This window comes from Oratosquilla oratoria, chromosome 13 (assembly GCF_046742065.1).
Source record: "Oratosquilla oratoria isolate Oo_2021 chromosome 13, ASM4674206v1, whole genome shotgun sequence".
Taxonomy (NCBI): Eukaryota; Metazoa; Arthropoda; class Malacostraca; order Stomatopoda; family Squillidae; genus Oratosquilla; species Oratosquilla oratoria.
In genome coordinates, this window is record NC_134789.1 from 33,239,543 (window position 1) to 33,257,730 (window position 18,188).

The 18,188-nt window shown below is 38.9% G+C and overlaps 1 protein-coding gene across 5 annotated transcripts in view; it reads right to left on the minus strand.

The window, feature by feature from the left end:
• The window catches only part of PAN2 (PAN2-PAN3 deadenylation complex catalytic subunit PAN2), a 70,508-nt gene that overhangs the window by 24,060 nt on the left and 28,260 nt on the right, over positions 1-18,188 (minus strand). For all 5 annotated transcript variants that reach the window (XR_012967105.1, XM_076196999.1, XM_076196996.1 and 2 more), the window contains exons 11-17: positions 16,718-16,814; positions 16,185-16,415; positions 15,597-15,842; positions 12,580-12,697; positions 10,275-10,448; positions 5,041-5,216; positions 4,446-4,932 (exon numbers count right to left, since the gene is read on the minus strand). Coding sequence is in view for 4 of the 5 variants with exons in the window: in XM_076196999.1 (XP_076053114.1) it covers positions 4,446-4,932; positions 5,041-5,216; positions 10,275-10,448; positions 12,580-12,697; positions 15,597-15,842; positions 16,185-16,415; positions 16,718-16,814 (1,529 nt within the window). In the remaining variant the exon portion in view is untranslated. The remainder of the gene's footprint in view (positions 1-4,445; positions 4,933-5,040; positions 5,217-10,274; positions 10,449-12,579; positions 12,698-15,596; positions 15,843-16,184; positions 16,416-16,717; positions 16,815-18,188) is intronic.

Genomic DNA, 18,188 nt, shown 5'->3' on the forward strand with positions numbered 1-18,188 from the left:
ATGCACAATCAGCCCATCCATCTCTTTCTTGTATTATATCTATTAGCCTTGAATAGAAACATATTAAATTGGTGACGCATGATCGTCCTTGTCTGAATCCAAATTGCCTTGGATATAACACGTTGTTTTTTTCTAAATATTTTACCCATCTACTTTTGACAATTCTTTCACAATTTTTTGCTATTGTACTTGTTAGGGAGACTGGTCTATAGTTGTTAGGGTCTTCTTTAATTCCTCCTTTATATATGGGTACTATATTTGCTTTTTTCCAATCTTCTGGAACTTTTCCTTCTTTCAAGGAACTGTTTATTATGCTATGTATTTTGTCTGCCAGTTCATTCCTGCATTCTTTCAAAATCCAGTTTGCTATTTCATCTGGTCCATGCGATTTTCTGACATCAAGATTACTCAAGTGTTTCAATATTTCGTTCTTTGTTACTTCTATTTCTTTCATGGGAGGGACTTTCTCTTTCCATTCGATCTCTTCAGGTTGTATGTTCTCCCTTGTAAACACTGATTTAAAATGTTTGTTCATAATTTCCGCCATTTCAATTTCCTCTGTGTATTCAACTCCTCCTTGTCTTAACTTCTCCAAGTCTTGTTTGTTTTTCAATTTGTTGTTTACAAATCTGTAGAATAGTTTTGGTTGATCTTTACACTTTTCTATGACATCTTTTTCATATTTTCTCTTTTCCTCTCTGCATGCTTGTACATATTCATTTCTATAACAAGTATATATTTTCCATTTTTCAGGACTTCTGTCTTTTTTCCATCTGGTCCAAGCTTTGTCTCTTTTGTCTTTTAACTCCCTACAACTTCTATTGTACCAGCATTTTACATATTCTTTTTCTTGTTTTTGTCTTGGGACATACTTTTCCACTCCTTTTTTGTAATTTTTTCTCAAAATATTCCATTTCTCTTCTACTGTTGTTTCTTCTTTGTATATTTCTTCCCAGTTTTCTTTTTGAAAGAATTCTCTTATTTTATCAAAGTTTGTTTTTTCATACATCATTCTTCCTTTTCTATATTGTTCATTTCTTTTCATGTATTTTTCTTCATTTAGTTCCAGTTCAATCAATATGTGGTCACTTTTACTTATTGGTGTTTTATATTCAATCTTGTCCACTATTCTAGGTTCAGATGTAATTATTAGGTCTAGTCTCGATGGTTCTTCCTCATTTCTATACCTAGTGTTCTCCTGTATTCACTGTGTCATTGTATTGTCAGTAATCATCTCAAGTAGAGCGTTTCCCCATGAGCTGTCTCCACCCTTTACTGTCATCTCTTCCCAGCAGATTTCTTTGCAATTATAGTCGCCCATCATAACCATTCTTCCTCCATCTTCCATTATCTTATTTAATGTTATCTTTGTGTCCTCTAACATACTTTTATGTTCACTCTCTTCCCACGAGGCTGTTTTCGGAGGCACATAATTTATCACAAACTTTCTGCTCTTCTTATCTCTGTCTTCCACTTCGATCATAATCATCTCTACTGTATTCTTTCCATATGTGACACACCTCACGTTTATATCCTTCTTAGTCAGGAACATAACTCCACCCCCTTGCTTTGTCTCTCTGTTTCTAATCCAATAATTATATGCATCATGTCCTACACTGTTGGGTGGTAGTGGACCTTTTAATTTTGTTTCTACAATTCCCATTATGTCCGGTTCTTTTTCCTTCAAATAATCATTCAGCTCATTCAATCCTGTTATTAATCCATCTATATTTGTGTAAGACACTCTTAATTTTCTGCCACTTCCATTGTGTTCTCTGTTTCCCTTTTGTTTTTCTCTTGTCTGTCGAATTTCCTTAGTTTCATATTCACTACTCTCCAATAGAATCTCTCTTTTTCTGACTCTGTTCTGTTCTCGTTTTTTTCCTTAGCTTCAAGTCTATTCTTTTTTTCTTCCTCTCTTTCTTCTTTATTCATTTCCCTTTTTATCCATACCTTTTTATATTGTTCATTTGTTGCTAGTTTCCCTGTTTTGGAAAAGATATTCTCTGCTGTCGTTTGTGACCTGAATTTAATCTTAATTGGTCTGGTCTTATCTGTACTATACTTTCCGAGTCTGAACTTCTCTTCGATTTGTTTCATTATTTCTGGTTCATCTTCCAGAACTAGTTGTAGTAAACTGCTTACTTTTTCATTTTCCTCTTTGATTCTTGAGGTTCTATCTGGGTTATGTTTCTCTTCCATTCCTAATATAATTATACATTTCTTTTTGTCTGCTAAGTCTCTTACAATATTCTCCTTCTGTCTCATCACTTTGATAACTGAGTCTTCAGTTTGTTCTTTCATTTGCTGTTTAATTATATCAGTAAATGCAACTTTACTATTTTCCTGTATCTTTCTCCACCCCTGTGCCTCTTTTGCTATTGTTTCTTTATTGTCTTTATTGTTCCTTTATAATTCTTTATTCTCCTCTTTTACTTCTCTTAAATGTCTTTTTAGTTCTTCTATTTCATCAGTTAAGTTTTTGTTAGCCTTCTCTAGTTCTTCCAATCTTTCAAACTTTTCTGCAAGTTTTGACATTTTACCGAACCTAACCTCCCAATGTTCAGTCATTTGTTCAAGCCTTTCCTCCAGTTTTGCTAGTCGGGGGAGGTTGGTATCTGCCTCCCCCTCTTTAAATCCTTGGAAATTGTTATCCTCACCTTCCATTGAATTGTTCTTATCTATGTTTCTAATCTTTACATTTTTGTTAGACATTTCGTCGTCACTAAATTGGTCGGGACCTCTTTTGTTTACATGGCATCTGCCTGCCTGGGCCAAGTCCTCTCCTTCCTCATTTCCTTCCATTTCCCTCAGTAATCCCTCCCCTTCTCCTTTTTCCTCACTTTCCCCTACACCACGAGCAATTTCCCCCCCCCACCCTGTAAATACAATAGGTACTTCCTTTGCTTCGGGATCCACGAAATTTCACTTTTTCTTCAGAACGTCCTCTAAGCCGTCCGTTCGTTGAAGTGTGTGTGTGTGTGTCTGTACATATATATACATTTAGATACTTGGGTGCAAATGTGGCAGGAAAAGGTGGAGTGGAGGTGGAGGTAGAATGTAGATTGAGAGAAGCGAGTAAATGCCTTGGTGGATTAAAAAGTGTAATGAGGAATAGACATTTGGGAATGGATGCTAAGAGGAGACTATATGAAGGAGTGATTGTGCCAACAGCACTGTATGGGGCAGAAACATGGAACATAAGAGAGGAAGAGAGAAGGAGTTTGAATGTGTTTGAGATGAGGTGTCTGAGAAGTATGATGGGGGTTACTAGGCTAGATAGAGTGAGAAATGAGGAGGTGAGGAGGAAAACAGGGGTGGAAAGGGAGTTGGGAGATAGGGTTGATGAAAGAGTATTAGGATGGTTTGAACACATGGAAAGAATGAGTGAAGAAAGACTAGTAAAAGAGGTATGGAAGGCAGATGTGGAGGGAGTGAACATGAGGGGATGTCCTAGGATGAGGTGGATGGATGGGGTGAAGGGGGCTTTGGGGAAGAGGGGAATGTCTGTTGAGGAAGGACGGGAGAGGACAGAAGACAGGAGTGAATGGAGAATGGTTGTATATGGATGATATTGTAATGCATGAGGTGGAATGGGTGGGTGGATGGGGGGGTGAGGTAGTATGTGTGAGCAAAATTAGATGCAGCCCGAAGGGATTTCTCTCCATCTTCTCCTTTTATACATGGGGGGACGGAGAGGGGGGGGGTCGCCGATTTAATGAAGCGGCCTTGCTGTGGATGTGCTATATACTGTGTATATATATATATATATATATATATATATATATATATATATTCAATATATATATATATATATATATTTTTTATCACATACCTTCCCAAATTGTCACTATAGTCTGTGCACTCCTAGGAGTCAGGGTGAGGCATACATTGTGCCAAATCAACCTTAGTACATGCCACTCCCCTATTTCCCATGCATGTATTATCTTTTTCTTTCTTTCCCTTATTCTGTATGTAGTAAAGGAAGCTGTATAGTACAATGAGGATCACTTTTTATGATTATAACAATTACCCACCCCCATCCCACCTGTCTCACCTGTGACATCTTGGTGTGGCAACATTAACAGAAACAATCTCTTGTTTAGAGATGAGAGGGTTTTAAAAGTTCATGAGAACAAATTATAAAAGACTAAATGCATTTTTGTGAATGTGAAGAAATACAGTTTTCCATACGGATGCATAAATACTAGGAATAGTTCAGAAGATGAGATAGCCCAAGCCAGAACCTTACCTGAATTTAAATCTAAATATGATAATTGGAGAATACCAAGATACAATCTAAATTGGACCCATACATGAATTTCTATCAAGGTATGTGAACTGGAGATTAAGAGACAGGACCCTATCAATGTTGCTCCTTTCCTGTATACTACAATACTCACACAAAACCTTTGGTCCTGGATAACAACTCATAACAGACTTACAAGCATCTATTCTATCTTGTCCAGGATGCCAAAAGCGACAGTCTGGTCGATTGCAAGCCTGCCCATATCTACAGGGTTTTACAACACCATCTGCTTTCTTCACTGGAGTTCCCGGAGTCATACTACCTGAGGGAGTAGGCTGCTGTGGTGCATATGATGACTGTTGTGGTGTATATGGCGTCTGTGGTGTATGTGAACTTTGAGGTGTGTATGATGTTTGAGGTGTTTGTGGTGTTTGTACTGCTTGAGGTGTTTGTGGAGTCTGAGGTGTTTGAGGGGTTTGAGGTGCATATACTTTCTGTGGGGTAAGTGATGCCTGCTGCGGCACAGTTGATGTTTGGTTTGATGAATGTGCTGAATTATCCAATAACTTTTCATTATCTTCCAGGGCTTCTTCATTTTCTTCTTCTTCCTTTGCCTCCATTATCAGTTTTTCTTGTGCATTTCTTAGTAAGATTTCCAACTGTGTACGCCAAAATTTATTGTCCTGAAAAAAGGTTCATGCTATTATTATTACATAAATCATTCCTGTTCTATTGAAACTTTTTTGTTTTTTTTTTACATTCCTTTATATTCATACAACATATATGATTACCTGAGGATTATCTAAGCTAAAGTTGATTGAGAGAGCATTTGGCAGAGATTTGTACTGACGTGACTGCTCAATAGGTTGGTACTTTCCACAGGCATCACACCATGCCTGTGTTGTATGTTCAATACACATACTTCGTTCCAGAACTTGAGAGAATGGAACACGTTCACCAGGATAATCTGAAAAAATTCAAAACCCAACTATAAATAGCATACAATATATTTTTCATACTTTTGCACTAATTTAAGAAAATTAAGCATAAATACACAAGCAAAGATATATATATATATATATATATATATATATATATATATATATATATATATACCCAATATAGGGTATAAACAGCAAGAGTTTTACACATACCTACAAACATATACATATACCAAGGGCTTTTTCCCTCTTACATGGGAGATAGCCAAAGTCAAATGCATAAATCCACTCTCATCCATTTCATCCCCACATACCCCATTCCCATTCACTATCCCTCACTCCCTCTTTTCTTGGCTCCTGTATGATGGGCCATCCCTGCATCTCACCAACTGCCCTGGGTCAGAAGCAATGTAGTAAGACACAGCACATCCACAGCAAGGCTGCTTCATTTAACTGGTGATTCCCCTTCTCTGTTCCCTCATCCAGAAAAAGAGAAGATTGGGAGAAATCCCTTCAGGCTGCGTAAAAATATCATTCACACATGCTCCCTCTCCCCCATCCCTCACCCACTCCCTTCCATACATAACAGCATCATCCATACACAACTATTCTCCATTCACCCCTATCTTCGGTCTTCTCCCACCTTTCCTCAACAGACATTCCCCTCTTTCTCAATGCCCCTTTTACCCCATCCATCCATCCCATCCTTGGTTGGCCCCTCATGTTCAATACTTCCACTTCTGCCTTCCATACCTCTTTTACTAATCTTTCTTCATTCATTCTCCCCCATCCTCCACCCACTCCCTTCCATGCATAACAGCATCATCCATACACAACCGTTCTCCATTCATCCCTATCTTCTGTCTTCTCCCGCCTTCCTCAACAGACATTCCCCTCTTTCCCAATGCCCCTTTTCCCCCATCCATCCATCTCATCCTTGGTCGTCCCCTCATGTTCAATCCTTCCACACCTCTTTTACTAATCTTTCTTCACTCATTCTTTCCATGTGTCCAAACTATCCCAATATTCTTTCATCAACCCTACCTCCCAACTCCCATTCCACTCCTGTTCCCCTCCTCACCTTGTTTCTCACTATATCCAGTCTAGTAACCCCTACCATACTTCTCAAGCATTTCATCTCAAACACATTAAGGCGCTTCCTCTCTTATGTTCTATGTTTCTGCCCCATACGGTGCTGTTGGCACAATCACCCCTTCATACAATCTCCTCTTAGCATCCATTTCCAAATGTCTATTTCTCATTACACTTTTTAATCCACCAAGGCATTTATTTGCTTCTCTCAATTTATATGCTACTGCCACCTCCACTCCTCCCTTTCCTGCCATATTCACACCCAAGTGTCTAAAGCTATCTGCTTTCTCCAGTCTCTCTACCTTAATACTCACTTCCAATTTGTTGTCACATTCTCCTTTTGTACATCTCATCACCTTACTTTTACCCACATTTATCTTCAACTTACTTCTATCACACACCCTCCCCAACTCTGTCACCAACTTCTTTAATCCCTCCTCTGATCCTGCCACAAGTGCAGTGTGATTAGCAAACAACAACTGGCTTATCTTCCCCTTTTCTCCATTTTTTTTAACCATCTCCAATCCCCAGCTCATTACCCTTGCATTTACCTCTTGCATCACCCCCATCCATGTATAAATTGAACAGCCAATGTGACATAACACATCCCTGTCAAAGTCCCATCTTTACTTCAACCCACTCACTCTCTCCATTTCTAATTCAAACATAGCCTCTACTACTTTTGTAAAAACTCTTGACTGCTCTCAACAGCATTCCTCGTATCCCATATATCTGCAACACTTCCCACAATGCCTTACAAAGGATTATATAGGCAGAGCAGGCTGACAGGAGACCTTTTGGTCCATAACTAGGTCAATGCGAAAAAAATATAATGATGATAAATAAATAAATAAATAAATAAATAAAATATATATATATATAATAACATAATAGTAAAATAAATGCATAGGTATAGTTAGATAATAAACAGGTAAATAGTAAATAATAATAAATTGACAGATAAATAATTAATGAAAATCAAGGAAATAATGATAAACAGACAAATAATAACAAATAAACAAATAATATAAAATAAATGGCAGTCATTACAGCATCTTCCTTAATGTTTATCTAAACGAATATTAAAGCTTTGAATTGAACTACATTGCACTGCCTCTGCAGGAAGTTTATTCCATTAATTAACTACACAGTTGGCAAAGTTGTTTCTACCCATTTCCAATTTAAATCTATTTCCTGACAATTTGAGACCATTATTCTTGTCGGATTCTCATTCAGTGTAAAAATTTTGTCACTTTTGATGTTGTCAATCCCCTTTAGAATCTTAAAGACCTGTATTAAGTCACCTCTGAGTCCACGCTTTTTTATGTAAAACAGATTCATATATTTTAGTTTATTTTCATATGATTTATTTTATACATTTGGAATCAGTTTTGTGGCTTGCCATTGTACTTTTTCCAATCTGTCAATGTCTTTAATAAGATTCGGTGACCATATGGAAACAGCATATTCCAAATGTGGATGAACTAATGAGTTATATCACTTGTTAATGACGGATGGACTTTATTTCTCCTACATTTTCCTCACTCATCACAGTGATTTTCTTAACACTTCCTACTGCAACTATCTTTCCCTCCCCATCCTCCTTCACATTTAGCAACTCCCTAAAATGCTCTGCCCACCTTCCTCTTACTGCCTTCTCTTCCATTATCATCTCTTCATCTGCACCTTTTACCTTTTCTTCTCTACTTGATTCGCCTCCTCTTCCTCTCTTAATTTCTTTCCAAAACATCTTTTTATTACTTTCAAAATTTTCTGTCATACTCTTACCCCATTTCACATCTGCTCTCCTCTTTGCCTCCTTTATCTTATGCTTTACTTCTCTTCTCTTTTCTTTGTACCTCTCATATGATTCTCTCGTCCTATTTTGTAACCAATCTATGAAAGCTCGCTTCTTCTCTTCTACAACCTTCTTTGCTTTCTCATCCCACCACTCACTACCCTTCCTTCTATTTCCTCCCATTCTCCTTGTTCCACACACCATCTTTGCACACCTTGTGACTCCCTCCTTGAACCATCCCCATTCCTCCTCCACTCCTAGTTCTACTCTATCCTTCACTCCCTCCCACTCCTCTCTCAGCTTCTTCTTGTACTTCTCCTTTTCTTTCTCATTTAAGCAGTTCACTCTAAGTACCTCCTTACCTTTTGTCCTTTTCCTCTTTCTCCATCAATCCTCCACTCTCAACTTACCTTCCACCAAAAAATGATCTGATATTCCCTCATTCTCTCCCCTTAGAACATGTACATCCTTAACTCTTCCTATTATACTCCTATCTACCACTACATAGTCCATTAATGCTCTATCTACCACCCTTCCATCCACCACCCTCTCCCATGTGTACTTTTGCTTGACTTTCTTCCGAAACACTGTATTTGCTATCATCAACTCTCTTTCTAGACACATCTCGACCTTCAACTCTCCACTACAATTCTTTCCTTGAACTCCACATTTCCCAACCACTCCGTCTATTAGTTTATTTCCTACCCTAGCATTAAGGTCTCCCAATACTACTACATTGATGTTTCTCCCTAATCCCTCTATGCACTCATTTCAATCTATCCAAAAAGCCTCCCTTTCTTCTACACTCTTCTCACTACCAGGACCATGTGCACTTACAAAAACCCACATCTCCTTTCCCAGTTTCACCTTCATCAACATTAACCTTGAAGAAACCTCCTTCCACTTCACTACACATTTACCTATCTCTTCACTTACTAGTATAGCCACCCCTTCTCTCCCTCATCCTCTCTTCACTCCTGAGAACCTCCCTACTACACTCCCAAACTCACTCTCGCCCCTCCCTCTCAACTTAGTTTCACTCAAAGCCAACAAATCCATCATTCTTCTCACAAACATACTGCCTATCTCTTCCCTTTTACTCTCATCTGTACCACATCCATGCATATCAAAAGACCCAAGCTTTAGGGTACTGGTTGGAAAACTCCTAGACCTTCTTATGCCTATACTTTTTTAGGAATGTTCCCTCTGGGGCTACAGGGAGAAGGATGCCTAGTCCTAATCCCCATCTCGTTGTTCTCGCCTCTTACAATTCAAGTGGGAATACTTGGTGGCAGCATTCTATCCTCCACCACAGGGTAGGCGAAAAAAGGAAATGAATATTCAGAGAAATGGTACACAACAGCAACATAGGGTTGGGGGACAGCATAATGGAGGGATAGCCGCAGTATAATGAAAGTGTCATCATTTCTCTGTGAAAAGAGTCCTCCTCTATCACAGACAAAATGATGTGTGACTCTGGTCCATAGGGGCACCCCATATAGACCCTAAAGTATCAACTGCATGCTACTTTGCCACAATAGCATGCAGCCAATACCCCAGACAGGGTATTGTAATTTGATTCATTAAAAAAAAAAAAAAAAAAAAAAAAAAAAAAAAAAAAAAAAAAAAAAAAAAAAAAAAAAAAAAAAAAAAAAAAAAAAAAAAAAAATCATGCTCTTTATTTTCTACAGTAAAAAATAAAAGAAATTTGAATTTTTAAAAACAAAATCATTTATGAAACCTGAATTTTACAGCATTTTTTAATTATTCAGAGAAACAAATTAATGAAAAATCAGAGGTATTAGTTTGGAAAAATATATTCAATAAGATTTGTTCTCCAGACTCTAAGCTTTCATTTCATACCAAGCTGAATGATGTGGAAGGATTTTCCATTAAGTAATTAGAGCTTCACTAGAACTCACTATATCTTCATTAAATATTCACTATGCTTTATATATACATGGGAGGAATTACACACTAATGTAAGGGTAATTTATACCTATATTCATTAAACACATATTTGAAGAAAAATTTTCACCTACTCTATAAAGTGATGCAACACTCCCTTAAGGATGGGGATGAAAGGTGATAATGGACATGGAACTGCCTAGTGTAAGCCTTATGGTCTCTTGCAGTCTTGTTCATTCTTATGTTCTAAGTTCTAATGTTAAGTAATGTAATAAGGAATTCCTACCTCCACTGGTGTCAGGAAATACAAGGTTGACAAGCATTGATGTCACATCTTTGCGGATTTCAAAGGAGCACCGAGTGCATCTATTGATGTTGACAACATGGGCTCCAAAAATGTCAGACACCGGTGAAAATTCACGCTTGTCCAAGTATCTATAGTTGAGTTTTTCACCCTCACCTGAAAAAGTAATAATAATTATGATTTGGTTTAACATCACAAAACTTCCCCTTACCAGGAGGCTAAAATGGTTCCTTTTACAGAGGACTTAGTAGTGCAGAATTTAATTAACCATACATACATATACCAAAGGCTTTTTCCCCCTTACAAGGGAGGTAGCCAAAAAGAAAAAGGCATAAAAGCATTCCCACCCATTCCATCCCAAATACACTCCACTCCTCTCCACCCTCCCTCTTATCTTGGCACCTCCTGGATGACGGGTCATCCCTGCATCTTGTCCACTGCCCTGGGTCAGAGGCAGTGTCGCAAGACACAGCACATCCACAGCAAGGCCACTTCATTAACTATACCCTTAGTTAAATTTGTTGGTGGCAGGGTTTGAACTGCCATCACCTTAACCTCCATCACAAGTAATGACACCTTAACTAAAAAATTAAAAGAAATAATCATCAATAGTGATATTTCCAGTGCCAATGATAACCACATGTTTATTATTGTAGTTCTTATGTTACCAGCAACAAATAAATTTGTAAAAGGATCAATCAGTTTGTTGCTACAAGTATCTCTTGGTTCCCATGTAAATGGCAACAATCATTGGGTGGGATTGTACATCACTCAAGGAAGAAATACTTTGCTGTTGTCTAGGGATTGTTAGTGTGGGGCATTGTTGAATGAGGTGCTTTTTGTCTTCTGTGTGGTGATTGCACCTGGGACAGCATGAATCAATGGCTCAGCCTACTCTCTGTTGCTAGTACTAAAACAATGCTGGATGGTGTCCTGAATGCAAGCATGCCAGCGTGATTCTTACTTCTCTTGAAAGAGTTATATGGGGCTGATATCTGAGTGGTGATGGAAGTGTATTGAGTTTGGTAGTCTGTCCTGAAGAGCTTCTTTAGTGATCTGAGTATGAATGATTTAGCATGTGAATGTGTTGTGTAATATACAAGGAAGGTTGTATGTTGAGGAAGGAAGGACAAAGACAGAAGATAGGGGTAAGTGGAGAATGGTTGTGTATGGATGATGCTGTGATGCATGGAAGGGAGTAGGTGGGAAATGGGGGGGGGGGTAGGGAGTGGTTATGTGTGAATTATATTTTGACACACCCTAAAGGGATTCCTCCCCGTCTTCTCTATTTCTGCATGAACAGACAGAGAGGGAGTCACTGATTAATTGAAGCAGCCTTGCTGTGGATGTGCTGTCTTGCTGTATTGCTTGACCCAGAGCAATAGGTGAGATGCAGGGATGACCCATCATCCAGGAGCCAAGAAAGGAGGGAGGGGTGGTGGGTGGGGATGAGGTGGGTGGGAGTGGAATTATGCCTTCTGACTTGAGCTACCTCCCTTGTGAAGGGGAAAAAGCCCTTGGTATATGTATGTATATGTATTATCATTATTAATATTATTATTATAATTACTTTTTTGTGGTGCTTGTACAATACGAGGGCTGTGTGTTCTAGCATAGTACCAATCATTTTCATGCAATGTTCTATGGGGAGGATTTTAGTTTCAGTGTAAAAATGTGCTATTTGGGTGGTTTTGGTGCATCCTGTTATTACACTCAATACTGTCTGTAAGTTTTATGTTTGTCCTGCTGATACTTAGGAATCATGATGTGGAAATGTAGTCAATGGTGGTTCTTATGAACTTCTTGAAAACAGTTATTAGTTTCTTTCTGTCATCCAAAATCCACAAATATCTGTTAAGTCTCGAAAAAGCCTAGTTGATAAAGCCTACATAGGAGCAAGTCATGAATTCAAAACTATGTATGATAAATACAATACTCAAGCCATCTTAACATGGCTAACACAACAGACAACACATGCCTACACTACCAGAATGCTTCATATATCCTCCAACTGCAGAACAATGGCAGTATATAGACATAAACTTGGGGTGGAGGGGTAGATGTCTTGACAGAGGCCCACAAAGGTGACTGGTCTCTTCTGTTGTTCCAGTGTTCCACAAAATCTCTCCAGTGAGTGGCCTCTGGGCTGAACTGGCAGCTATAGCCAGTTTCCTTTGGATCACAGGGCTCCCACAAGAGGAAACTGGGGCAACAGATTGACTGACTGATTCCAATGTTTTCACACAGTGATCCAATGGACAGATCAAGAACAACAATGACAACATACCTTCTTCCTGCAACCCTTCAGATGTGGGTATCCCTGGTCCATTGGATGTAACATCACAAGGAATTGTATCTTCCATTGTTTCTGTGTGAATTTGCTGCAGAACAAATCGATTCCAACTCTGGAAGAAAGATATTATACTAATAAATCAAGGGATCAATAACAGGTATTTAATAGTGGTCCTGTGAGATGGGTGTTGGAATCATCTCCCTGCAACCTGTCTTCAAAATCCATTAACGCCTTCATCTTTATTTGGAGGTGCAGCCCTGAGAAATACCCAGTATCTAGACCAGGCCCAAGTTTACTCTTTCTCTCTCTCTCAGTCATCTTGGACTGTATTTCCTTTATCTTTTCACATAAGGAAAGTTGGAAACCGGCTACTACTCCCCTCCTACTACTACAAGAAAATGACAGAGAAACAGTCCGACCCTAATACAACACTACCGTAATTTGCGGCGTATAAGTCGAGTTTTTAAGCCTAAAAATCTTTCCAAATCTAGGGGTCGACTTATAGGGCGGGGCTAAAATGCAAACCTTTACCAACGAGTTGTAAACAAGAGGTACACGCATATTGCCACCCTTTGTAAATTACTTTTCTCCCTCCATCATCCATTTATTTCACTCTGAACAAATATTGTCTTTAAAGGGTATATTTAGACAAACATTGAGAGGCTGAAGCACAGATGTTAATCCCCCTGGAATCACGGCAGTTGCAGTATTGCTTCGCTGCAGGTGTTTCTTGACGTTTTCTGTTAAGTGAGAACGAAACATGTCCCACACTAACAAGCTCCTTTCATTTCATAAACCACCTGGACACCTATTCCATACCTTGTCGATCCATAAATGGACCCCACCTTCATCCATCCAACCGTTTTCATGTACGTGGACAAAAACACCTGGAAGAAACTTCATTTTTGGCATGGTTTTTCTTTTAACCACTTCACTCCGGGCCAAAATCTCACGGGCAGCATTAGCTGCCAGACGTACGATGTTGCGTCATAATACTCGCATCATAAAAAATAGTCACCGCTTATATTGATCGTTCTCTCTTTCACCCGTGAATTTTGATAACCATAGAAAATGTGATGAAGCCAGTTTAGAGAGTATGTCAGTTACGCAGGGACAACTACAATAAATATAATAAAAACGCCGATATGGCAGCCTTGCTTATCCACTTGCTCCTCATGCTGCCTACGTAGGCGGCACCGTATGGAAGAGGTTAAATATAACCATTGGTTTTAATTTCTTTCCGTCTGCAAGGCAACTTAGCACAACTGTAAACTTGGTCTTTTCATGACCTGTACCCATTCTCACGGTTTTCATTGACCCAGACTTCTAAGTCGTTTTCCAATTCAGGCCAGTGATAGATACCTGCTCTTGCAGCACATTTCTTCTTAGACATCTTCTTCAGAGAAGCTTCACTTTTCTTCCAGTCACGCACCAGCATTTCATTCACTCCGTACTTCCTTGCTGCTGCACTGTTGTTTGAAGAGATCGCACATTCAACAACTCTGAACTTGAAGCTAGCATCATATTTCATTCTTTTTGCTGGTGGAGCCATGGAGTTCAAATAATTTCAGCTAAAGTATGAGCTGAACAATGGAGAAGCTCCACCCTGGGTACGTGTTGTCAGTCTGATGTCTGGGTAATATCTTGAGACTGTGCAGATGTCTACAAAAATATGAAGACCCGTTGCAAAAGCAAAACCTCAACCATCATCGGACAGGTTGGTAGCGTGACGTCACAGATTGTTTACACTACTAATGCAAATGGCGGGTGTGCGGTACAGTCATACTGTGTTTTACAATAAAATAAGAGTGCAATACGCAGCAGTACTATCTAAAAACTGCTTGGAATGATCTTCTATCTATGGTATTATGGTAATATTTTATAGGAGGTAATGTTGACTTGATGAATTTTATGTTCATAAGTTATATTCAATATGCGGTAACTGCTGGTGTTTGCTATACAACATAATACAAAAATGTATCATATTATTATAGCTTTAGTTCATTTACCAGTAGACCTAGGTAATTTTATTATAGTTTTATTTCATTTACCGGTAGACCTAGGTAAGTTTTGGGCCACTGGTAGCCCACCATATGTTTGGGGTCGACCTATATGGTAGGTATAGGCCTAAGTCAGAATTTTGAGCTAAAAATCTTGAGGTTGACTTATATGCCAGGTCGACTTGTACGCCGCAATTTACGGTAATCAAAATCCAACATTTCTTTTCAGGGCAGTCTTGAGAAGGCCTAAGGACTATTGCAGCAGCTATGGGGTTCCAATTTTCCTGACAGTGAAATTGAGGACAATTATCATTAAGAAATCATCATAAGCTAAATACATACATACATACATATACCAAGGCTTTTTCCCCCTTACAAGGGGGGTAGCCAAAAAGAAAAAGGCATATAATCATTCCCACCCATTCCATCCCTGAATACACTCCACACCCCTCCACCCCCCCTCTTATCTTAGCACCTCCTGAATGACGGGTCATCCCTGCACCATGTCCACTGCCCTGGGTCAGAAGAAGTGTCGCAAGACACAGCACATCCACAGCAAGGCCGTCCCCCCATTGCATAAAATGAGAGGACAGGGAGAAATCCCTTCGGGCTGCGTCAAATTTGGCTCACACATACTACCTCACCCCCCATCCACCCGCCCATTCCACCTCATGCTATCACAACATCATCCATATACAACCACTCTTCATTCACCCCTGTCTTCTGGTAGATAAAATTGTGAATTTGGTCCATATTACATGCTTAAGATTTTTCCTGTAAGACAGATCTGGGGAAACAGATGGATTGGTTGATATGTAATTACCATTAACAAATCATCATAAGCTAAATATTAGATAAAACCATGAATTTGGTCCATATTATATGCTTAAGATTTTCCGTGCAAGAAAGATCTGGGGAAACAAATCTGTTGATTGATATGAGAGAAATATCAAATTTTAGTGTCATCATAACAACACACTTCTATTATTGTAATAACAATGTCTTATTCACCTGTATTTTTGTAGATAAGTTTATCTTGGCCCTGTTGTCTTGATCAGAGAGTGTCAAGCTCATAGCTGAGGCCTCTGGAATGGTGCGAAAAGCTCTCAGGAAGTTCGATGCGTGACAAGGAACACCTTGGCAAACACTGATGTCCAGCATATGGAACAGGAAGCCCAACTCACAGGCCAAACAGAACTCTCGATCACATAAATGAGATAAGAGGCGAGCCCTCAAAGGCTGGATATAATAAAAGACCTGGAAATAGGATTGTTATCAAGTAGAGTAAATCACAATATTACTCACAAAGTATCCTTAATCAAACATATACATTTTCATACACATACATATACTAAAGGTTTTTTCCCCCTTATAAGGGAGGTAGCCAAAAACATACTCCAATCCCATTCAATCCCATCCTTCCCTCTTATCTTGGCTCCTCCTCGACAATGGGTCATCCCTGCATCTCACCCACTGTCCTAGGTCAGAAGCAATGCAACAAGACACATTTTCATATCCTAGATAAAAAAGTACCACCCTGTTTCCCATATTTCCTCATTAAATGCTTCCCTAGATGCTTATTCCTAAAACCATATTTACCTGCACCATGGAATTGCAGTATGAATTCGGTAAGGCCATATCCAGACCAGAGAAGCTTGTTCGATTATATTGGTCATAATCAATTTCATCCATCCCCAATTTTGTGTACTTGATCTCTATCTTCCGGTAGCGACGGGGCACATGGACTATGACTCCATCTTCATTTTTAGCATTTGGTGCTTCATTGGTTACGGACTGAGGACCTCTATTCTGACTGAATTTGTATGGAACCTTACCGAAAGGAAAATAATATAAGATTATAAAAAAAAAGTTGTAAGTAAAACATATCTTATTAAACTAGTTTCAACCACATTCACCAATTTGGTACCTATTATAGGTTTGCTATGATTAAGTTAATGAGTCAATTTTTTGAACTGCAAAGATATATACTGGACTCATGGTGGCCTTCATTAATGGATAACCTTTACAAGATGAATTGAATTAGCTCTAACCAATACAAAAGCATAAAGAATTTAATCATGTTGATGGTGTTCACAGAAAAATTTCAATAAGAATATGATCTTAGGCCAAACCTGGTTTCGTCTTCTGTTTTGAACATTTGGAGCATAGCCTATGGATCCAACCAATTTCACAGACTGCAATATTTGGGGGTCAATGGGTGGAGTAGGCCTAAAAGAACAAAGAAAGACATAAATGTCATCCATTATTTCAAATAACTCGGTTTTGAGGACCACAATGGAAATAAGCGTTCATGCTTTTTGTGTTATCCTCGGCAATTTACATTTATTATTTCGAACTATGTGTTCTTGTCATTATTTGCACTTCATGTACATTGATTTATTGCCAAATAAAGTCTATCTATCTATCTAACTCAAATGCCCTCAATCCATGTCATCATATATTTCTTTGTATGGGACATTATACACTGAAGCAACAATGGAACATACTGAACAATCATATCTCCAAAATGAGACACAAAGCCACAGGACTAGAACAGAGAAATGAAAATGTGCACACAAAAAAATAAAGCTAGACACAGAAATCAATCCCCCTTTCACAGGAAAACACAGTGAAAAAACTATCCATTAATGAAAATCTTGCATGTGGAGGGACCAGACAAGATAACATACTAATATCTGAAATATTCCAATCCAGGAACTACAATGACACTTAAGGGGGTACGCGACACCTGGGGGGGTGAATTTGGTCAAGATATGGCATTTTTCAAAACTGTGTTCAAAATGTTCGTATACCACTTAGAAACAAATCCCGACAAATAATTTTTCAGCCGCGCGCAATTTAAAGGTCCTGGGTGAGGATTAAAGGGACAGATTTAAAGGCGCAACCCACACTAGAAGGAGGCGTGCCACTTAGGACCTTCAGGCGCAGCGAATAACGTTGAAATTTGATTGAATTTACACTCGCCCAGTGTATCAACGGCCAATACGATTGTGGAGGGGAAGGGAGGAAGGTGGAGGGAGAATATTTCGCCAACTTTGTGCGAAACTAAGCGTTAGTTACCGGCTAGCTCTGAAAAGGGAACTACGCATGTCTCATGAGCTCTCGTTGCAATCTATTACTTTAGCTAGTACATATTACTCTTTAGTACAGTCATCATGGGTAGCAAAAAGAACAAAAGAACATCACAATGACAAAAAACAGCAGTTAAAGATGGCAAGCAGTCAAAGACGACTAAAGATCTCACCACCTCTCACTCCACCACCGCCCTCACCTGCACCTCTGTGACGGTGACAGAGGTAAAGGACAACATTAGACTAAACAATTCAAAGAGGAAGATTAAATCCAAAGAAGAAAGCAAGAGGAAAAAGATCAAGGCTATACAGGAAGAAGAAAGAAGAAGGGACATCATATGATGCTGGAGGGGGTGCCCTACCAACATAGATTGGCGAGGGGAATCTGATGAGGAAAGAGAAGGCGCCCACTACTGGAAAATAAACCTCTTTCCAATGATTTAGATACCCTGAAGACCCCCAGCAGAGAGATTTCATATGAAGAAACCGCCAAAGGTGCAAAAAAGCAAAT